Source organism: Danio aesculapii, chromosome 17, assembly GCF_903798145.1.
Source record: "Danio aesculapii chromosome 17, fDanAes4.1, whole genome shotgun sequence".
NCBI classification, from domain to species: Eukaryota; Metazoa; Chordata; class Actinopteri; order Cypriniformes; family Danionidae; genus Danio; species Danio aesculapii.
This window is the reverse complement of record NC_079451.1, coordinates 28872583-28896642: the sequence shown is the minus strand read 5'-3', so window position 1 is coordinate 28896642 and position 24060 is coordinate 28872583. Positions and strand designations below refer to the sequence as shown.

The 24060-nt window shown below is 36.4% G+C and overlaps 1 protein-coding gene across 1 annotated transcript; it reads left to right on the top strand.

Moving 5' to 3' along the window:
* Positions 1–1356: 1356 nt before the first annotated feature.
* sanbr (SANT and BTB domain regulator of CSR) lies at positions 1357–23539 on the top strand. Its single transcript, XM_056477654.1, has 21 exons — positions 1357–1860; positions 2212–2363; positions 4206–4395; positions 7501–7594; positions 7675–7922; positions 8127–8185; positions 8555–8715; positions 10272–10358; positions 10504–10614; positions 10729–10852; positions 12740–12892; positions 12986–13119; positions 13246–13345; positions 15436–15468; positions 15552–15651; positions 15767–15855; positions 16002–16030; positions 17841–17914; positions 18275–18363; positions 20068–20159; positions 22866–23539. The coding sequence occupies exons 1-21, from the start codon at positions 1809–1811 to the stop codon at positions 22900–22902; spliced, it is 2208 nt and encodes a 735-aa protein (XP_056333629.1). The 5' UTR covers positions 1357–1808; the 3' UTR covers positions 22903–23539.
* The last annotated feature ends 521 nt before the right edge of the window (positions 23540–24060 follow it).

The following is a 24060-nucleotide window of genomic DNA, read 5'->3' as shown; positions in this document are numbered from 1 at the left end:
CAATATATACACTACCGTAAGTAGTTTAGAGTTTAGAGTTAATATGATTTTGAAATGTTTTAAATTAAGCTTCTCCTGCTCTTCAAGGCTGCATTTATTTGATCAAATATACAGTACAAATTGTGAAACGTTATTGCACTATAAAATAACTTTAAAAGTAGTTTATCATTTAATTTAATAATATATTCCAGGGATTTTAATGATGAATTTTCAGCTTCATTACTCTAGTCTTTTCAGTCACATGATCCTTCAGAATTTACTCTAATATTTATTATTATTATTATTATTATTATTAATGCATACAATAAGCAGTTATTTAAAATAATAAATATTTAACAATTAAACTTTTTTTACATTTAATAAATGCCGCTTTAATGAACAGAATCATTTTATTTTAAAAAACATAAAAAAACAAGACCTTAAACTTTTGACTGGTAGTGTATATCTGCATATTTTGATTATAAAGCTTATTTTTCACATAGTTTTTACCCCCTATAGCATTGAGCCATAAGTTGTCACTTCAGCTGAACTTATTTATATTTAAAAAAAATTTTTATGAAGGAATAGTTTCATACATAATTTACCTGTCTGCTAAAAAACCCCAGCATATGCTGGGAAGGTATGCTTTGATGCTGGTTTCAATTCTGGTTATGCTAGTCTCGATGCTGGTCTTGCTGGTTTTAGTGTTGATCTCAGTTCTGGTCCTGACCAGCAAGACCAGCACTGAGATCAGCATTAAAACCAGCAAGACCAGCATCAAACATACCTTACCTGCATATGCAGTTTTTTTTTCTGAAAAAAGGTGAATTTGTTTTTGTGCAGTAGCTGTTCACAGCTGTTCTGAATTATGGATAGTGATAAAAAGTGATATCCAAAAAACACCTCTGGAAAAACCTTTGACTCTGTAATATTAAAGGCATAGTTCACACAAAAATGACTACACAAAAAAACTGCACCTGTTCCAAACTTGTTTGCGTTTTTTTCTGTTAAACACAAGAAAATATTTAGAGGAAATCTGGAAACCTGTATCTATTGACTTCCATAGTATTGGTTTTTTTAACTTTGGAAGTCGATGGTTACAGGTCTCTTCAAAATATTTTCTTGTGTTCAACAGAACAAAGAAACTGATTGTGAACCACTTGAGAGGAAGTTTTCATTTAATCTGAACGTCCCTTTAATATTGTTGGCAATCAACAGTTTAAAGTATGTGAATAACTATTAGTTATCTTCCATGATAGTATTCACCTGCAACGTCTTGGCCTTTAAAAAGCAAGAATGCATTAGTCATGTAATGTTAGGGATGTCGCCAAGCAACGGGGACGCCGGCGCGCACCTGCTGCACTGCGGCACCGGAAATCGAGTGCACAGCACAGCGGCAGAGCGCAGGATGTGGAGAGCTAATCCTCTTTCACGGGCGGCTTTCGATCGTTTTATCCAGCTCGCTTGATCAGGCTCGGGTCAACGAGCTTTGGCATCACGACAAATCGCAGCAGACGGGCGTAACGTTACAGACAGGCGGCAGAGGGAAGAGGAGGAGGCTCGATCGGGGACACTGCAGCATCATCATCATCATCACCACTCTCTCTCTTCAACATCTCTGGCATTTTATAACACGAGCAGACACAAGGACGTGGGTAGTCATGCCCACCCTATCATTTGATTTCAACCTTAGTTTTTACTGTTATTTGCATACGCTGTGCGGATGCGAACTTTTCTGGTTTACCCGGATCAAATCAAAGTAAGCCACACAGCATCTCATTTGATGTTGCTCAAATCCAGCCCGGTGTCTGCAGCCCCGCTCAGCTGGAATGAAAGAAGAGCACTGCTTTCAGAGGAAACCGCGCATCCATCTGGAACAGGGTAAACCGGCGATTGGGTGTTAGCTTAGCATTTCACACGGCGACGTGACACAAAACGCAGGAGTGCCGCGATATATTATTCATTATGCTGGCTAAGCACATCCTCCTTCACACACACTGAACGTGCTTAGTGCAAAAGTAGTTTTCTTAGCGCTGTCAGCTGTTATTTGTGATATTATGAGCTTTATGATGCGTCAAATCACAGCTGTCATCCTGTCAAGTTGAGCTTTGGTTCTCTGAAATTCAATATAGTGGGACAAAAGAGAGCCGGCAGATGGCATGATTGTCAAGGTGGTTTTTAAAAGAAATGTTGTATTCCGATATAGGTGACCGTTTTCTTCTTCTTCTACAGAAATGAATCGTCTTTGCTCTGTTAATAATAACTTTCCGTATGACAACAACCTCCTGGTGCTGGACATTGTGCTGAGCTCACTGTGGGCATCGCCTCAGCCAATCAACTGGGAGAATGTTGCCAAGCTAGTGCCGGGGTTCACACCTAAAGAGGTAAGACAGATGAGACTTACCATATATTACACACTATATTTTAAGGTTCCTATTGTTAACATGAAGTAACAACCACAGATACTGTTAAAAAGTCTATTCATCTTAGTTAATTTCAACATTTAATAAAACATTATTTATTAACTGAGCTAATATAAACCAATAAAAATGAATAGTTGCATAGACAGCGGCGGATTTAACCAATAGGCAAGGTTAAAACCCCAGAAAGCCCCAGAAAACTTAGAGGCTCTCAATAAATACCTATATTACAGTTTTTCTTTGTGGCACCTTTTTGTGAAAACTGTACTTACATTACCTTATTTATATAATAAAATATTTGAATATAGTATATATATATATATATATATATATATATATATATATATATATATATATATATATATATAATATAACAATAGAAATTGTACAATTTAATAATTTGTGATATAATTTACTGTTAAAAAGCCTGTTCACATGCTATAATCAATAAGATATAGTTTTTAACATCACGTTGATATTTTCTTTTAAAAAACACACAGAGGAACAATCTAGTTGGAATCACGAAAAAAAAAACAATGACAACCAGTCAAAATCCCGTAGTTGGGTCCGTTCTTTGTACATGAATTACTCAATTTGGTTATTGGCGATTTGACATGATCCAGGATCATTTCGTTCTTCAAAACTCATCTGAGAGTTGTTGTCATAGCAACAGTTCTGGTAGCTCAAACCTGCTCGGGAGCAGGCTCATTGTATATAAACAAGATTAGATCAGGTCAGTTCAAGCAAAGGTAATACTGAGAGTATGTACTAAATTCTTATATTTTCTTACAGTAGTAACCTATTGATTACAAACACTAGGGAAAACAGTAAAAAATATATAAATTTACATATAAATTGAAGTTTAAAAAATTATAAATAAAACTGTTATGCACTCTGAAATAAAAGTACAAAACCTGTCATGGGGTGTTCCCAAGGGGTTCAAAGAGAACATTAATTAATATGGACTTTTTAGATATAAATGCTTACTATTTTAAGTTACCGACCCAGCTTTAGTACAATTTGTGTATGATAATGGACATGGCCAATATTCTCATTTTTTAAGGAAAGGAATAATAATTTATGCAGTCCTGCACACATTTTGACAGATAATATGACGGTGATTTGATGCTTTGCAAAAGTTGCAGACACATTTACTGATATCAAAAAGCTTTTTTGATGCAAAATTAATTTGAACAGTCATTTATTGAGAAAATTGAATAGGCCTACTAATCTGAGCATGCAGCCCACGACAAATGTGGAAAGTTATTGCGTATCATATTTAACAAACCGTTTACTATGAATTTTATATAATTTTGCTCACATGGATAATTGAATATTAGTCAGAGGATGTTATTACGCTGCTGTGCCGTCAGCCAATCGATACATTGCTGATCATGATTTCAAGGATCGATAGATGTATCCTTCACAGCACATGAAGCCATCTCAGATCAGCTTATCCAGACATTTTAATCTGATTCACGATCTTGTTTGAAGAACCAAATTAGCCAGAGATCAGTTTTCAAGATTAGAAGGTCAAAGATCTGCCAAATCATCTTAGATCATTTAAGCGAGGTACAAAGAACATACCCCAGGTTTAAAGACCCAAGCTTTTGCAGCACACACTAATAATAATAAACAGACTGTTATCACCATGCTGATGACACTAATTTAGTTATCGTTATATTTATCGCTTTAGGTTTGAAGGCTCTAAACACAATTCACATAGATGTTCCCCTTACATAAGATCAAGAAGGTTTCTTTGCAATTTTTTGTGCTCTTTCAGCTTCTACATCTATGTTTTTGCAGTGTGCTCGGAGGTTTGAAGAGCTGAAGACTACAGGCAGTTTTCCTCATGTCGATGAGCAGTGTAACCCACTGACCGGAGCAGTGAGCTCTCCATCAGAGTCCTTTTCCACCTATATCAAATCCAATGTACTGGACATTACCAGAGATACAGGGGAACCACAGTCCAATCAGACCACTCTCTCAGTGTCAGGTGTGTAAATGTGGGGGATTTCAACAAAAATGCTCAGTCCATTAGCTTTTGCACTGAAGACTTTTTCACGTTTACTAGTACTGTTGGTAGAAGTACCTGCTTTTTGGCGTGTCCACACTTTAGGATCTGGGAAGAATTTCAGTTCTTTGAAAAACATTTGGAGGAACTAAATTAGCTCCTACTTCAGAGCTGTTTCTAATCCAGCACAATATGAACTGCAGTGACATACGTGTACCCTTATTGGCAATTGCATGGCAGCACTGTGATTTAATGTGCTACAAACATACACATTCAAAAAGCTAATGTTTTACAGTTGAAGTCAAAATTAGCCCTCCTGTGAAACTTTAATTCTTTACAAAATATATTATGTGTTGCTTAATGGAGAGAAGATATTCATTTTCTTTTCAGCTTAGTCCCTTTATTAATCTGGGGTCGCCACAGCGGAATGAACCGCCAACTTATCCAGCGTTTGTTTTATGCAGCGGATGCCCTTCCAACTGCAACCCATCACTGGGAAACACATACACACTTATTCACACTCGTACACTACAGACAATTTAGCCTAACCAATTAACCTGTACCACATGTCTTTGGACTGTGGGGGAAACCGAAGCACCCGGAGGAAACCCACGCGAACACAGGGAGAACATGCAAACTCCACACAGAAACGCCAACTGCGCCACTGCGTTGCCCCGAGAGAAGATATTTTGAACACATTTTAAACATAATAGTTTTAATAACTATTTTCTAATTGCTAATTTCTTTTGTCTTTGCCATGATGACAGTATACATAATATTTTACTACTTGTTTTGCAAGATACTACTATTCATCTATATGCAATTACTAGGTTATCATGTTAACTAGGTAAGTTAGGATAATTAGGCAATTTATTAGATAACAGTGTTTTTTCTGTGGACAAACGAAGCAAAAAAAATTAAAGGGGCTAATAATATTGACCTTAAAATAGTTTTTTATTATTAAAAACTGCTTTTATTTCAGCCAAACTGAAAGAATCAAGTCTTTCCCCAGAAGAAAAATGATTATAAGAAAGACTTTGAAAATGTCCTTGCTCTGGGTGGCTAATTTCCTCATCTCCTCAATTGCTTGCTCTTTTTTTCATTCTCAGTATGTAGCACTACAAGTTACTTCTTTTTGGTTTTTCAATTAAATAACTTATAAATCTATGTTTCATCTGCAATATCACAAAACAACCGACAAACAGCTTCGATCATGGCATCCTCCATCCTCTAGTTGTTGATTTTGTTGGATACAACACTTGGCAGATTACACCATTTCAGAGTTCCTATTGATGGTTCTAATGCTAAATGAAAATGGCTTTAGGGGAAATGAGTTCCTAGGGAAGAAGGCCTGGTGTCTAGTTCTAATAGTTGAGTTCCAGTAACTACCCAGTGTGAAAGCCCCTATTTCATTCCAATATTAATTTCACACAAAAAATAAATTCTCTTAATAATTAAAAATTAATTAATTAATATTTAATTAACACCTTTATGTTGAAATGCCCTGAGACCTTTGTTCATCTTAGGAACACAAATAAGGATTTTTTAGATCAAATTGGAGAGCTCTTTCGTCCTCCATAGACATCAATTGTCCAGAGACATACAACTATAATCATACTTAAAGTACACTTTTGTGGGCCAAAGAAATTGTAAAAACAACATATGCCTATGTCTTCCTCATTAGATTAGGCTATTTGCATGTTGCGCTGTTATTTGCATGTTGCCTGAGTGTGTGAGAGCATAAGAGAGACCTTTGCACACTTACCTTAATATTTCTAGAAAAATCTAAATATTCATATACTAAGTGTATTTTTGCAAGCATACTATAATTAGCTAATTTACTCCATAGAACTCCATATAAATGCTTTTTTGCATAGGCCTATCTAAACTCTTAAAGCTGCCAACTGATGATCAACAGTAAAAATGACAAATTTTACCTCTTCCGAACTGGGAAAACCACCAACAGTCAACAATGCATGGTTATATGGCAGGGCTATTCAATTGGCCACCCGTGGGCCAAACTCGGCCCCCGAGTCAATTTGTTCCGGCCCTGCAAAGAGTGAGACCAAGACATCAAAAATAAATTAAGTTCAGTCGAAAAAAACGGTCATTATAGTTATGAAGTGACTTGCATCTGTTCAATACAGCATGAGCTGCAGTTGAAGGGCAGAGTGTGAGTCACTTGATATTAAGCGAGTGGCGCAACACGAACAGCCTCTCTGACAGCCACATGATGATGATGTTAGATGCTAACTTTTGTTCATTTCTTCTGTGTTTCTTTTTTCCTTTCTTTTTTCCACAAAAATATCGGGAAATTTAGTTTAAAAAAACAGCCGAGATGGACAAAAAGAAAAGTTGATGCAGAAAAAAACTGTTCAACAGTGAATGGACAGAAGCATTTGTTTACATCTGTCTGTTCTAAGCATGTATGTTTACTGTACAATGACTGCATATTTTGTTACAGTATGTGCACTTAAGTTTCAGTTACTGTAAATAGGTTTCTAAATAATTGTAGATTTTATGCTGCCTTCGAAATACAACATTTGAATATGTTTGTAAAAAAAATCCTATTGTACAATGCAGTGATGTTATGTAGTTTCAAAATACAACATATTAATGTTTTAATGTAGAAAAAGCCATTGTGGGTGTCTTAAGGAGCAAAAATACAACATATGGGCTCTAATATTGCTGTTGTGTTATCACAAATTGCAAGTCATATCTCTCCGGCCCCTCATTTGGGATGCTTTTCATGAACTGGCCCCCATGACAAACTAATTGAATATCCCTGTAATATGGTGTCATGGCTATGCAGTCAAAAATGTCAGTAAAAAGGAGGTCGATCAGGCAAAAACAGCCGCCAACATAATGAAAGGGTAGTAAATTTGAGTACACCAGGGTTAAATTGTTTTTTTTTTTTGTTTTTGTTTTTTTTTGGAGTTGAACGAAGGTGGGGGTGGGAATTTCATAAAAGTAAGATTTTTAGGTGAACTAATCTATTAATATGTTGATTTTTGGTATTATTTGGGTGGTTTCATCAATAAAGGGTAAAAAAAAAAGTTCTGAAACGGGGCTTTTATCTATTTTTAGGCCTCAATGTTCTCCCTACTGGTCGAGGAGCCTCTGCTGAGACTGAGACTGCAGATCCTGCCAAGAACACTGAGAGAACAGAAGAAAATAAAAGGTGAGGCACATTTAATAGTCAATCTAGTCATCCTGTACTAATAATATCTTCACTAAATGCATTTATTTCCTGTCACACAGCCCCAACATGGTCATCCACGTTTGCGATGAGGCCAAAAACCTGAAGCAGGACTTTGTGTGTCCAAGGAACCTTCTAGTGAAAGAGATGCGTTACTTTGAGGAATATCTGTCTGTGGACCCACAGCGCTGGGACGAGGTGGACATTTCTGTTCACTGTGACGTCCAGATCTTCGACTGGCTCATGAACTACGCCAAGAGTCACAACACAGAACAATCACACGGGAAACATACAGAGAAACCAAAACTGGGTAATTGTCTTTTTGCGTCCACCATTGTGTGTTTTACTTCTATAACCAAATATACCATCAGAGTTGTCGTGTGTACTCTGACCTGGCTGAATGGTGTTTGTAAGTGATGGTGGGTGGTGTTGTAAACGGTTTTGCGTTGGCTGTGATTTGGACGTTTCGCTGTTTGTGATGTTGTCGGTTATGTTATGTGGTGTTTGGTTGCAGAGCACAGCAATGTCATCTCAATCCTGATCTCCTCCGAGTTCTTGAAGATGGAAACTTTAGTAAGTGTTGTAAGGGGTGACAGTGTTTTGGGTGATGTAGTAAGTGTGCTCTGAGCTGACTGACCTTTAGGGTGTAGTGGACAGTAAAAAGAGCATGATGCATGATGGCTGTTTCATCATTTGTGTTGTGCTTCTGGACGAATGGGTGCACTGCTCAAACAAACACTGTGACACAGAACTGACTATTTAGCAGACATGGCAAATCTTGATGAAGCAAAACAATTCATAATTAGATGGTGATTTATTATCCAAATACTTGTCTGAGCAGTGTGCTTGTTGAAAGCATGTTGGTTGATTTCATCAGAAGTTATTCATCATTTGTTAACATGGCTTCAGTTGATGGTCATCGTGTGTTTTGTGGATCTGAAGGTCGACGAGTGTATCCAGTATTGTCACAAGCATATGAGTGCCATCATAGCAACACCGTGCAATATGAACTGCATCAACAACAACCTGGCCGGACGCATTGCTGATCTCTTCAACCATAATGAGGCAGATGATCTCAAGGACAAAAAAGACAAATTCAAAAGGTAGGTGAGAACACACACACACACACACACACACACACACACACACACACACACACACACACACACACACACACACACACAGCGCATAACAGAAAGATACTGAAGTGCTGGATTAATGTACTGAAGTGTTAATATTGGACATGTAAACATCATATGCAGTCTAATTGTGATATCATTCATTTTCATTTTGGCTTAGTCCCTTTATTAATCAGGGGTCGCCACAGCAGAATGAACCGCCAACTTATCCAGCAAATGTTTTACGCAGCGGATGCCCCATCACTGGGAAACACCTATACACTCTCATTCATACACATACACTACGGACAATTTTAGCTTACCCAATTCACATATAGCGCATGTCTTTTGACTTGTGGGGGAAACTGGAGCACCCGGAGGAAACCGACTCGAACCGGGGAGAACATGCAAACTCCACACAGAATGCGAACCGACCCAGCCGGGGCTCGAACTAGCAACCTTCTTGCTGTGAGGTGACCGTGCTACCCACTGCGCCACTGTGACACCCCCTAATTGTGATATATTTTATATAATATTTAATATAATAATATTAAAATTAGGACATTATAATATATAAAAATTTTTAATCTAAACTATTTTAGCATGAATATGATATTTTAAATGTACTTAATAATATTAATAATAATAATAATAATACATTTTATTTGTAATGGGCTTTTCTTAAAGTCAAAGCATTACAGAACAAAAGAACAACAGTAAAAAAACATAAAATACCAAACTGCACAAATAGTTAAAATTGACAGAAATCCTCATAGATTAAAAGCAATACTAAAAAGGTGAGTCTTAAGCAATTTCTTAACTGAGAACTGGCATTCCTGATGGTTGTGTAGGTAAAGCATTCCATAATTTGGGCATGCAATAGGAGAATACCCTACCTCCCATAGTATTGAGTCTGCAACAAGCCAGACTTGTGTTCAAATGTTTTAAAGTATTATATGTTTCCTAAAACTGCATTTTATTATTTTTGTAAATACATTTAAATATTAATTGAAATACTCATTCATTGTCTTTTCGTCTTAGTCCCTTTATTAATCTGGGGTCGCCACAGCAGAATGAACCGCCGATGGTCCATTTGAGTATTAGTAAATTGTCTGCTTAATATCTGCTGATACTGCTCCTTCAACAGACATTTAGCTGACTTACACTAATCCTAACCCCAACCCCAACCTAACAGGCTACCTATAATCTAATGATAATTAGTTGTCACGTAGATGCAATGTTAGTTATATTCAACAAATGGACCATAAAGTGTGACCATAAATTTTTTTAGATTTTTTCTAAATTCTAGATTCTTTCATTTTAAATCTAACACTTTTATAATATAGTAAATGTCATTACTGTCACTTTTGATTAATTTGTTTTTAAGTATTAATTGGCTTTATGAAAAATAATACTGACAACAAACATTTGATCATTGAAGGTTAACAATAATTGAATATAATGAATTTTTATTTTACAAGAGATGTTTAATGATGTTATTAATCAAACTTCACTCTCACCTTTTTGCAACCTTCCTTCAGTAAACTGTTTCAAAAGAAGATTGAGAGAATATTTGATCATGGTTATCAGAATCACGATTCCCCTGGTAATGCATCTACTCTGTACAGGTGAGACATTTGCATTGTGCTGGATTGTAGCCTGTACTTATAATAAAAGTAATATGATTTATTTTTGTAGTACAAACATGCACTATAAGTATCATAAATAAGGATCTCAAAGTAATAATTTGTTGTTGATGTGGTTCTTTCACAGATGTGGACTTTGCCTTAAACTTCTAACCAAAGAAACGGAGAGAAAAATCCCTTGTGTTCCAAACAAGATCAACATAGATGCCCGAGGAAACATTGTATTCACTCATTGCAGGTTATATGAGACACCATTTCAATCACACAAACACGCAAAATAAAGTCGTAGATTTAAGTTTTAGGCGCACACACATGTGAGCATACATGTTAACAATTGTGGTTGTCTGTGTAGACATAAGGCCTGGGATGTTCATGAGTATGTGAATGTGCTTTATGAAGAGTTGAAGTCATGGGTTCTGGTCTACTGGAGGATCTGGGGCACTATCAACTTCCTTACATGTTCACGCTGCAAACAGGTAAACAGATGAGACTTCAGAAGACATTCATTTTAGTACAATATGCACATGAACAGTAGTGTGAGAAAGTATTTGCCCCTTACTGATTTCTTGTTTGTTTTTTGCCGTTTGTCACACTTTAATGTTTCAGATCAACAAGCGTATTTAAATATTAGTCAAAGATAACACAAGTAAACACATCGTGCAGTTTTGAAATTAAGGTTTTTAATATAAAGGAATAACAAAATACCCCATTATAGCCCTTTAGTTCACTCAAAAATTAAAGTTCTGTTATAAATTACGCTCATGTTGCTTTAATCCTCAGACATTCATTCATCTTTAAAACACAAATTAAGATATTTTAGATAAAATCTGAGAGCTCTGTAACAGCATTCATTCATTCATTCATTCATTTTCCTTCGGCTTAGTCCCTTTATTAATCAGGGGTCGCCACAGCAGAATGAACCGCCAACTATTCCGGCAAAGGTTTTACGCAGCAGATGCCCTTCCAGCCGCAACCCAATACTAAGAAACACCCAAACGCTCTCACATTCACACACTACATCCAATTTAGTTCATCCAATTCACCTATACCGCATGTCTTTAAACATCTTTGAAAAATGTATATTAACTTTTTTTGGTGCACAAAAGTGTTCTGGGAGCTTCGTATATTACAGTTGAACCACAGAAGTCACATGGATTGTTTGAACGTCTCGTGACTTGCTGTCTATTTAGGATCAGAGAGGTCTCAAATTTCATCTAAAATATCTTAATTTGTGTTCCAATACAGAATGCAGAATTAATTAATAACAAAATTTGCATTTGTGGGTGAACTAATCTTTTAATGTTTCCTAATTTTACTTTGGATAATAGGTTTGCATCCATTCTAGGTCAAACGCTTAAATTTTGCTCATAATATACATTACAGCATCACCTCTGTTCATCACAGTGTCTGAAATGGTTTATTTAAGGATCTGGTCTCTCTAAACCCCTCCTTTCTGAAAGCATACTTTTCTCTGATTGGCCAGATGGCCCAATGTGTTGTGATTGGACTACTGCTTGTTTTAAAGGTCCTGTGACGTGCTTTGAAATGTGCAGTTTTATTCAATGCTTAATGTAATGTCAACCTAAACATGATGGGAGGGTGGGACATTGTGTAGCACTTCCTCTTTTAAGCCAATAGTGTTTTGTTTTATCACCGCTCTGCCAGTGTGAGAGTGGTTTAGCTCAACCGCATAAAATGTGAATCATCTTAAACGGGGCAAGGCATGTCAGACACTACATTTGATTGGTCACGATTTCATGAGAAACTGAAGTATGAGGTGACGTGAATAAAACCGTTGTTCCCTTTAGGTGGAAGTGACGAACTACAAGCTTTACATGTTTATATTACTTTCATATCTCCTAACACAAATTGTCCCACTGTTTTTGGTGCACACTAGCTTATAGTTAAAAACTATCAATACTAATTCTAACATCTAAAAAACTTTAGTTTAATTTCATGGGACCTTTAAAAACAGAACAGCTTTTATCATATTTTAATTTTAGCATGTTTCCTTGCAAGCACTGATGCAAATAATAATAATAATTATGACATTGGGTTTGCTGTACCAATTCAAACCCATATGTTGGAAAAAACCAAACTCTTCTAGTTACAACTACAGTGTCTGAAAGCCAAAATACACATTCATGAGCTGCAATTGAAGGCCATAAGCTGACAAAAATTAAATCTGTTACAGACCTACATAGATTTGTGGAGAAAGTAAGGCTGGCTCTTTTGAAAGTACTTTGGAAAGCTCTTTGGAACTTTGCAGACCTTTTACATTTACATACAGCTACACTTACATATTATATGAAAGATAATATCCATAAAAAATGAATATGTGCATGTTCTATTGTCTTTGACAGGCATTCTTGTGTACAGAGTTGGGTCAGTGTAGGTATCACCCAGAGGCGGTTGTGTATCCTGGCATTGGGGCAGATCATAGATGGCATGGTGTTGGTGTTTACCCTTGCTGCAACCAGAAAGTCCTACGATTCGATCCCTCATTCATGCCCAAGGTTTGTGTTATTCCTTGAATTTTTATTTGTGAACTTGTTCGACCTTTAAACCCATTTCGCCATGTGTGAATGTCTGTGTTTTCCTTGTCGCAGGGCTGTAAAATAAGAGACCACATTGTGAGTGCGGCAGATGGTGGTGACTGTAGCGATCACAATGTAAACTCAACCCAGACCAGAATACTCAATGACCTGCTGCTGCACAGAGACGCTGTGTGTGTGCCAGAGAGGTCAGATTATAGCAAAAAATAAAAAATAAATGATTGGCTTTCTGTTGAATGAATTATTTAAATGGTCTGTTCATTTGTCAAGTCTTTTGACGGTTTTATGCCATAATCTATTTTGTTTTGCTGTAGCTCTGAGGATCTTTCTGTAGGCAGTGAACATGTGCCAGGATGTGATGTTATGCTTGAGCCAGGGGTGCTTACAGCTCACAGACCCAAGGAAACCACAGCTGTGAGTCTAACTTTTTGTTGTTTTATTTGTGCAACTGTCAACAACACACAATCACAATGGTCCTAAACCGGGACTCGGAATTGGGTCACCTGAAGCACAATCTAAAAGGACCAAAAGGCAGATATGAAGATTAAAATCATGGTCATAAACGTACATACACCTTATAGAGTCTCCAAAATGTTAACCATTTAAAAAAAATTATTGTTATTAATTTTATCAGGGGCATGGCTAGTGGGGTAAAAGTTAGGGCGATTCTAAGGGCCCACGCAGTTTTGGGGTCCCAAGAGATATTATTAGGAGCCCAAATGGCCCACCAACCCCCCACCCCCCAAACTTGTCACTTTTGTCAGAGACACCCCACCACTTCTTCCTTTTCGTCAAAGGTCAACGCCCACCGCTCTTCAATTTCATCCACCCAGGTCTTCACTTTTTTTCGTGACAACACCCCCCGAAACTTTTCACTTTTGTCAGCAACCCATACCCCCCCCCCCTTTTTTCACTTTCGTCAGCGGTCAACGCCCATCGCTCTTCACTTTCATCCGCGATATCATTGACTGGATTTTTTTGGGTGACAATTGTTTGTGAGCCACTTGTTTATTTTTAGCACTTAAACTGCCTGATGTTCTTCAAAAAAGTCCTTCATGTCCTACACATTCTTTGATTTTGCGATATCTTCTGCGTATTTTGCCATCAATAAATATGATTTTGATATGACGAAATGTACGTTTTTATATAGGAAAAAACTGAAGGTTTTAAATGGAACAAGTTAACATTTTTATGTGATACAAAGTTTGACACCCAGTGGTTGAACTAGGTATTACATTCCTGGATCAAAACAAATGCAAGCGCAGGTTGCCAGATTGAGGAGCGAGTCTGGTGATTGAGCCTAATTTAAGTTCTAAATTGAAGCAACGGCACGCAATAGAATGAATATTTTTCATATTAAAAGGACCAACACCTCGAATTGATATATAAGAAATGGCTTCTATTTCTTGCAGCTAAACAACAGGATAAACTGTGATCACCTCAGGTACACTTCATGTGCTTTATTTAGTGTTAAATGCTAATAATGTGAGTTTGAATGCCATTTTACATGACATTTATTGCCATACTACTGAATGCAGCAGCAGATAGTTCACCTCAGATCTTGAGAATAAAATAAACCGTTTGAATTTGAACTTTAGAACTGTGAAATAATGCAAACAATTACATATCAGTGATTTCGTATCTACATTTAATAATGTTAAAGAGGTTTAATATGTATTAATTAGATTATAAACCTCACCATTTCAAGAGTGAGTGCATAATCTGTGATTCTGAATGGCTGTATTTATATTTCTGTTGTGTTTCGTCTGGTGCAAACAGCCAAATTGCTTATCACTCCATATCTCGTTACATAGCGTGTTGCTAGGACACGTGGTTAAAATGTAACCTGCTCGCCCAATGTAATTTTTATATAATTTGCTAATTAATAACCTCATGTGGAACTCTAAATCTGCGTCTCATTTCGGTGTCTGCTACTGTCCACCGGAGGTCGCATTTTAGTCACGGACGCATGCTTTGAGAGCCTTTCTGAATGAATGAATGAATGAAATATTCGGTTTTCCACCAAGGCAACCCAAGGTGCTGAAATATAATTGGCTAAACTGGCATCGGGAGGGTTAAAAAAACCAAAACAAAGACAGCTTTCCGGCATGGAAAACACATTTTCAAAGCAGAATATCTGACTTCAGCATTGTTTTTCAGATAAACAAGAATGTTCACTTGGCATGTTTCTTAAATATCTGCAAACATGTTGTGGTATTTTTACGCTTTAGAAGAGTCTAAAACTTACATACAGCACCTCTAAATACATAAATCCTATATGACATTGTGCTACACGATGTCAGTAAAATTAAATACATTTACCACTGAGAAAATTTGCATTATTATATATTATATATAACATTTTATGCTGATATATAAAGTCATGATTGTGAAATATAAGGACACAATTATGTTTTTTGTGTGTGTGTGTTGACTCATTGTCAATCTAAATTTATTTGTTCAGTTTTGAATAATGACAACAGTCTTCTTACCTTCTGTTGCAGTTTTCGCTCTTAAAAAATTGGAGTCTTCAGCTGGTAAGAACCGAGCATTGATGCAAGTCCATTCCTACACACCTACATTAAAAACACACATCTCACCTGTATTTCTCCTTGTGCAGCGCCAGCAGTCTCTACTATCTGAAGATGAAGAGTACACTACAGGGTCAGAGGTCACCGAGGATGAGGTTGGGGATGAAGAAGACACATCAAAAAAACAAGGCAAGCTAAAACCACATGCTCTTTAGAAGGCAGTACCTCATTATGGCCAAGGAGTGGCAGTCATGTTCAATTTCAAGGACATTGACCTGATGTGTTTATGACTTTGTGTACATAGCTGCAAAGAAAGCAAGGAAATCTGGCAAACCATTGAAAAGACAAGTGTCCTCCCCCAATTTTCACCGTAAGGAGAAATCAGGAGAAAAGGTGAGTGCAGTCAATTTTTTTTATGAGAGTGACTTTCACAAAATTATTAGTGCTGGATTTTTTTAACCATTAAAACTGGTTCAAGAATGGAAAAGATATGTGACAGTTTTTCTCTTTTCATTCATACTATCCTGTCATTTTTAAAGGCACCATCTCGAGATACAACCCCATTCACGTAAGTGACTCCAAAATCATATTGTTTCTATATAGGGATGTCTGATCAGGTTTTTTTGCCCTCAAGTGCGAGTCCAAGTCATTTAATTTTGAGTATCTAGCGACCGAAACCTGATCAGATACTTCTATAATACATAAAAAAAATAATATAAAGGAGAGCGAAGAATGTTCCTTGTTTTTTATTTGATTCACCTTATTTTAACATTCAACAACTCTGTTAACAAACAGTGCACTTCTGTTAGACAGTTTGAACAATCAAGTAATAAATAACATCAATTCTTCACTTTTGGACTTTAGTGCAACAGTAAATCTAATATAAAACAAATAGCACCTCAACTTAAAACACCCGGCAGGCAATCCCAAGTTTATGCTATGGCAATGTTGTCGTCATCAACTTTATAATGCCTCCAGACCGCAGACATACTTGTGCTTTCCGTTTCAAGCTGCTTCCATGTTCTACTTTGCCGGCATTTAACCAATAAAAATTAAACCAATCTCTGCTACAAAGTAGTCATGCCACACGCGTTTCTGTTTCTGTGTGAAGTCAAGAAAGAGTTGTAACTCTGTGCCACCGCATAACTATAGATGTGTTAGTAAAAATAATATATACATATATATTAGAGTACTGATTGGGAGGTAACGTCCGATTCTAATCGAGTCTGAAACCATTTGATCGGGCCCGATTTCTGATCGCGTGATCGGGTCTGGACATCCCTATTTTTAAAGGACTGATCTTAATATTAATTTATCTATTTAAAGGAGTAGTTCAACCAAAACTGGCAATTCTGTCATCATTTACTCTCCTTTTACTCCAAACCTGTTTGACTTTGTTTCTTTTGTTGAACACAAAAGAAGATATTTTGAAGAATGCTGGAAACCTGTAACCATTGACTTCCATAGTATCTTCTTTTGTAAAGATATATAATAAAGGTTTAGAAACACTTCAGGGTGAGTAAATAGTGGATAAATTACAAATTTTGCGTGAACTATCCTTTTAAGCACATTGTTGGAACACATGATTAAAAAGGATTTTCTAAATAAGGGCAGAAATAAATTAAAAACTGATCCTCAAACAAAGAAAAGATGTATTCAAATCATCATCTAGGGCAGGGGTGCTCAAACTTTTTCTTATAAAGGGCCAAAAACTGATTTAAGGTGGTGGGTATAAGGTAAATATACCAAACTGCATTACGTTGCTATGGGAAAATTTATATAAAAACTGAAAAAAAACAATAGCTAGAAAACACTGCTTTATATTTATCAATGCAGTATTTTTTTACATTTTATAATGAACTTCTTACATTAAAAAACAAAAGCAGTCCCATTTTTAGCAGAATCGAGTCCTGTTTTTGCCTTGATTTGCTCGCCGATGTTTTATGAAATGTCTTCTGTCCGTCGAGTGACAATATTTCCATTTTTAAAAACAGATTAATTTACAGATAGATTTCATTGAAACATTTAATTTCAGTTTGCTTTTTTATAGCTGAGCAATAAAACAAACAATCGAAAAAAGGTTATGTTAAATTAGAAATGACAATCTCTGTTAAAGGCATTTGCCCCAACCCTCACCATCACTCTTTTCTCTGATGGGATGGTGGGCCAAATCAAAGGTTACCATGGGCCAACTTTGGCATCTCTGATCTAGGGTGTAACATTCTGTTGAATTGCAGTATGAAATTGCAGATGCATTACAGGTTGACTGTAAGAAATGAAGTTACTACATATACATTTGCAGTTGTGAGAAAATGTTTTAAATAAAGCTAGTCACAATGTGTGATTTACATTTGGCTTTCTCTCTCTTTTTCTCTCAGCGTCAGCATCCAGAAGAATAAGTGGGATAGCAATCGCTCCATGAGGTACAATCAGGATGCACAGAGGGAGGAGGGTAGGAGCCTTTTTCAAATCCTCTGACTGTAACAAAGATCCTCACAATTGCACAGTGTGAGAGCGAGTCTTGTACTAAAAGGCATTTTTTTGTAAAACCACTTAAAACCCCAGAAAATCTCATCAGAGAAAGTTAAATCCAGCCATCAGCAAGTGCATCTGCCAGCTCTTTAGAAGAATAGGTCACTTATGTCTTTGTTTTATAAACACTTTTGTATTCAAAATAGGATTAAGCCTATGGGGATTTATAATGGTAATTAATCAGTAGTATAAAGTATTTTTGGCACTGAAGTATGTACAGTAGCTCATGTAGATTTGAAATGATCTTGACGGATGTTTTTTTTGTTCAAACTCGCTGTAGATCAGAGGAGAATGGAGGAGATTATAGCCAATCTCACTAAAATGCGCTTTGGTGACCAGGAGCAGACAAAGTTTAAAGACACAAAAGAGGTACAAAACGTCTTCACTTTTAAGCACAAGCATACCTACCTGACAAAAGTCTTGTCGTCGATCCCAGTTGTAAGAGCAACAAATAATAACTTGACTTTTAGGTGATCATTTGGAAAAGTGCAGAAGGTAGATTGTTCAGATGAATCATCTGTTGAACTGTTCCCCAATCTGCAGATACTGCAAAAAAAACAATTAAAACCCACATGGACTAAAGATTCTAACAGAAATCAGTCAAGTTTGGTGAAGGAAAAGTCATGATTTGGGGTTGCATTCGATATGGGGGCGTGCGAGAGATCTACAGAGTGGATGGCAACATCAACAGCCTGAGGTATCAAGATGTTTGTGCTGCCCATTACATTACAAACCACAGGAGAGGGCAAACTCTTCCGCAGGATAGCGCTCCTTCTCATACGTCAGCCTCCACATCAAAGTTTCTGAAAGCAAAGAAGGTCAAGGTGCTCCAGAAATGGCCAGCTCAGTCACCAGAAATGAACATTATTGAGCATGTATGGGGTAAGATGAAGGAGGAGGCATTGAAGATGAATACAATGAATCTTGATGAACTCTGGGAGTCCTTCCAGATGACTTTATTAATAAGTTATTTGAGTGATTGCAGAGATGTATGGATGCAGTCCGCTAAGCTAATGGGAGTCTAACACAATATTAACTATTTTTCCACTGCATTATGACTTTATATTCTATACTGCACATTATTTCTGTTAAGTGACGAGACTTTTGTATAATTAAATAACTAAAAATCAAGCCATGATCTTATTGAATTTTTGATAAAATAAGTGTAATCTAGAGGCCTTTGCCTTTCATATAAGCCACTTCTGATACTAAATGATCAACTTGAAGTCAAGTTATTATTAGTTGTTCCTAAAACTTGGATAGGTGACCAGACTTTGGTCAGGTAGTGTACAGTACTTCATTTTTGCAAACACATTGTCTTTTCAATTCAGCTGCATTTGACTTTATTCAAAACTCCAATGATTTTGATCTTCTGCACTTTTCTCTACAAGATGTATGAGCGATGAAAATGGTGTTGTTGAGTTGCAGATATCTGTCAATTCCCTTACTCATGTACTCGTCAAAATGGACATCTATTGTGCCACCACCATTAGCAGCTTATTGTCATTTTCTGTTCCATCACTTTTCTGATTGCAGAACAACAACCCGCTTCTGTGTTGATAGATTGCAGATATGCTTGATGCATTTACATTTATTCATATAACAGTCTTTCTCAGGTTTAGTTAAACTGAGGTCATAATCCTTCATCCAGCTGCATTTCGTCTGATCATTATTGGATCGTCCAACTGGAATAAGAGGTAGAGTTGAGAGTCATTAGTATAGCAGTGGTGGGAAAAGCTTCTGAAAGTGAAATGTTTCTGAATGACAGCTTCAAGTGATAACTATGTCAAAGATAGTGGACAAATCCAGCAAGATGAACAACTGAGATCAGGGCAGTTCCAGTAGTATCTGCTTTTGAAGCCAGACTGATGATCAAATTTGTGGGGCACTAACTGTACACCCACTCTCACATGCACGTAAAAGTAAAATGTACCTTGGGCTTTAGATAAACCTGCTGAAGCATCTGTAAGACTCTCTGTATGTTTTTGATTTGTTGCTGTATTACAATTGTACCACAGTATTTCAGCACTGTTCTCTAGTATTTTGCACCCATGTGTGTTTGTGTGGTTTCAGCCTGCAGGAGGCCTCTACTCGAGACTTGAGGCCCAGTTTAAGGCCTCCTCACAGTCCAGCGCAAGACAGAGCAGCTCAGAGAAAACTCTAAGGTACTGCATTCACCTCCAACTGAAGTGAAGACACTGCACAGACAAACCACAAGCAAAAGCGTTTCAGATTATGATTCATAATGGTAATAATAAGATTTGGAGGGATTAGGAACGTGTTTGTGCACAAACTAAACTGGGATGTCTGATCTCGTCATGCAGGCTTACAGGGATAAATAGTAAACTCATGCTGTTTTCATTTTGCTTTGACAATTTTAGTTCTTATTAATGTTTTAGGATCATTAGAAACAGTTGTATCTTTATTCTTTTGTGTGATCAATTTCCTAATGCATTAAAGGGCACCTATGATGAAAATCAACTTGTGGAAACTGTTTGGATAGAACTGTGTGTAGGTATATACATACATTTGTGGGTATATACATAGGTATATGTGTTCACAGTCATAGTGGAGTGATGTAAACCCAACAAATCTCTTTTTAAAAATTTCCTGATGTTAAAATAGGACCCAAATCCTAGTGATTTTGAGGCCCACATGACTAGGAGTGCGGTTTCCCCGCCCACTGAATTAATTGACAGGCACCATGTTTCTATAATAACATGTATACACATGTCCACAGAACATTTTTTGCAAATAAACTGGGATTAAAATATCTGTTACAACTCTCTGTGATTTTTTTTTATATACGTTTTATAGTTTAAACGTTTTTGAAACAGAGCATGTTTGTAATAAAGACAATAAAATTGCTAGTTCTTAACCGCTATAATCACCACGGCTGTATGGTGTCAGTAAATGGCAAACAGCATTTGTGTGAGACTCATCATTTTAGAAAGGCTTGAATAAACGCCACTACAAATGCACGAAATAAACTTGCTTGGTAGTTTTGACTAATGAGCTATATTTCAGCTTCATCCGAGTCTGTCTCTGTCACTGTGCTGTTTATCTGACTTAAAGGTGCAGTAGGTAATCTGCAACAATGCTAACCTGTTAGCATAAATCTCTGAAACACAGTCCCTCCCATGCCGTTCAAAGCCACGCCTCCTGAAAACACAAGCGCGCGCACCTTAATGATGACAGCAAAACCCTCTCTCATGTTTTGAGCTAAAGCGACTAGTGGTTGGCTGGCGGCGTGCAGGAATTACACTTATTACTAAGCCATACTGACATGCTATTTCAGACCGAATATTCCGAGTAGCATGGTAAACAATATAGGGAGCACGTCACAGATTGTCATTGTTCAAAAATGAATATGAAACCAACTTTAGCTCAGTAAAGCAGGCTAGGTGGAATAGCGCTACTTAGTTATGTTTTGTTGTTAAACTAATCTAAACTAATAGTCACCTAATTCTATCATGGGGAGATTTCAGTGGCTGAACAACACTTGTGTGCAAATAACCCATTTGTAACAACATCTACATCAGCTTTGCATGAAGCTAAAATAGTTTTAAAACAGAACATTACCTGTCTAAAAGAAATACTTCAGCCCTGGTGTCGTCCTTCCTCCTTCTTCCGTCCCAAAAGTAACTCCATTATTGATTCAGGTTTTTAAAAAGTTTTGATTCAGCATTTGTTTTTACTGTTACTGTTTATACTATTGTTTCTCTCTCTCTCTCTCTCTCTCTCTCTCTCTCTATCATGAATGCGCAGTGCATGTACGCATAAGCGGCGGATCTGCGTATAAACTGGTGCGCAGTAGCTCAAATCTGCATTTGCTGACAGACAGTTTGAGCTACTTATCGGGATTCTTTTGTCGGCCGGACACTATTTAATTAAATGAACATTTTTTAGTCTTATGCCTTACCCAGAATATAAAAATACATATAAATACATTTAGATAATTTACTTTAATCAGTACTATTGGACTGTGAAGAGACTTTCAACCTGCACAACAAAAAATGTTTCTGAAGACAATCACCTACTGTACTTTTAACGCATGATGAGAAGCAGGGGAGCGGTGGGCGGGGAGAAGCAGCTCATTTGCATTTAAAGCCACAGGCAACAGAACAGCTACAGTGTATTCAGACATCAAAATGGGCAGATTCTGGAGGCTGTAATAAATGATCTGATGGGTATTTTGAGCTAAAACTTCACATACACATTCTGGAGACACCAAAGCCTTATCTTGCATATTGTAAAAGAGAATTTTTATATTTTTAGAAGAAAAAAGAAAATTAATTTTATATTTTTTTATAAATGATTATATTTTTATTAAAACAATTTTTTATATATTATTATATTTTTTATTATATTATTATATTATATTTATTAAATTATATAAATTATTATATTTAGGGCAAATTATTATATTTTAATACTAATATAGTAGGTTCCCTTTAAAATAATTATAAATGTTCACTTTTCTTTCTTTTTTCTTTGTTGTTCACCCATGAACAAATATCCTCATTAAAACTCCAATATTTATACCCATGTATTAACAGGAAGTGCATTATTTGTTAATTGTAGTTGCAGTGTTTTATTTAAAAGAAAACAAAATAATAATAATACATAAAAATAGCTTTTGTTTAATTATTTTGGGGATTTTTTTTTTTTTTTTTTTGAAAAATAAAATTATTATATTTTTATTATATTTAGGGCAAATTATTATATTTTAATACTAATATAGTACACTGTTGGCATACTATTGCTATACCTTTTGTTCAATTCACCTGTTTGTGGCTTGAATTAAAACTTTTTTTCTTGCTCCTTTTCTCTCAGTTCCATTTTTAACTAGCTCTTTGGTCTATTTTTAGAGCAAAGACACGCTCGGGGCCGTCAAGACCGACTTAGACGAAAGACTGAGCTAAGTGGATGAGTTTTTGAAAAGGAGGAGGTAAAAGAGCTTGCTGCTGTTTGACGAGGCAGAAGAATGCATCACTTTCTCTTCGCCATCCTCTTCTCCACTCCTCACCTCCCTCCTGACACAGCAGGAAGAGCATTAATCTTTTCCATTACAATCTCCGGAGAAGAATGGTTCACTGGTGTGGTCGCTGATGTCATAGTTGTAGCTGCAGAACAAAAACAATGGACCTAATAAAAACCCTTGGTTGCACTGTAAACAGTAAAGGCTTTTGGCTGCTATTGAATGCATCTACTGAAAACAATCTTTATTTAGCATCGTTTGCTTCATCTCATCTCATGTCTAGCTCAGGATTCATCCCAGCCGTGGTGTCCCTGCTTCATTCTAGCCGACTCAGGTGACCAGACAAAGCTCATCTCTGTGGTTCTGACCCTGCACTTTAAGCCGTCCTAATGCAATGACTCAAACCTGTATAATACGCAGAGAAGCCACTGGGTAAAGAGTGACGTTGACGACTAATACCTGTGTGGTCCATCGTTTTGTTGCACTGGAACTAGAACTGTGCCATATGGACCGATGTGACATGGAGTAGACACAGAATAAATAGAATAAATCATTTAAAAAAGAACTGCGTGGGACTCTTACTTGTTTAGAATTGTTTATATCAGATGTTCTTATCAAATGAGTAAGGCTTAAAGTTTTACTTGTACACTGATAAGAAAGTTCATACATCCTTTATAAATTAACCATGGTTTTATTAGTAAGTCTAAAAACTGTTTTGTTTTTTGTATATTGATGACTAGTTTTTAATACAAATAATACGGTTATACTTTGGTTGGTATTGCAAAAAGCTATTGTTAATTTGTATGCATTGGTTTTTTTGTAAAAAGTCTTTAAATTAAAATAGATTAAATTTGACTATTGCAGTGTAATTTTAAAGAAATAGTTTTAAAAAATTACGTTTTCTGACAATTTACTCACTGTCAGGCCATCCAATATGAACAGTATTTTTATTTAACATAACAGTTAAGAAGAATTTTTAGCTGAAAATGTTGTCCTCTGGTAACCATAATGGTGGTCAGTGCATGCCATCACTTTGAGATTCAAAATAACATATATGCAACAACTCATAAATGAAAAATAAATTG

Excerpts from the sequence above, each read along its gene's own strand:
- sanbr (XM_056477654.1), top strand. The coding sequence starts at position 1,809 with ATGAAAGAAGAGCACTGCTTTCAGAGGAAACCGCGCATCCATCTGGAA. Across the intron at positions 7,923-8,126 it reads TACAGAGAAACCAAAACTGG|AGCACAGCAATGTCATCTCA; the intron begins GTAATTGTCTTT and ends GTTTGGTTGCAG. Across the intron at positions 10,853-12,739 it reads CATGTTCACGCTGCAAACAG|GCATTCTTGTGTACAGAGTT; the intron begins GTAAACAGATGA and ends TGTCTTTGACAG.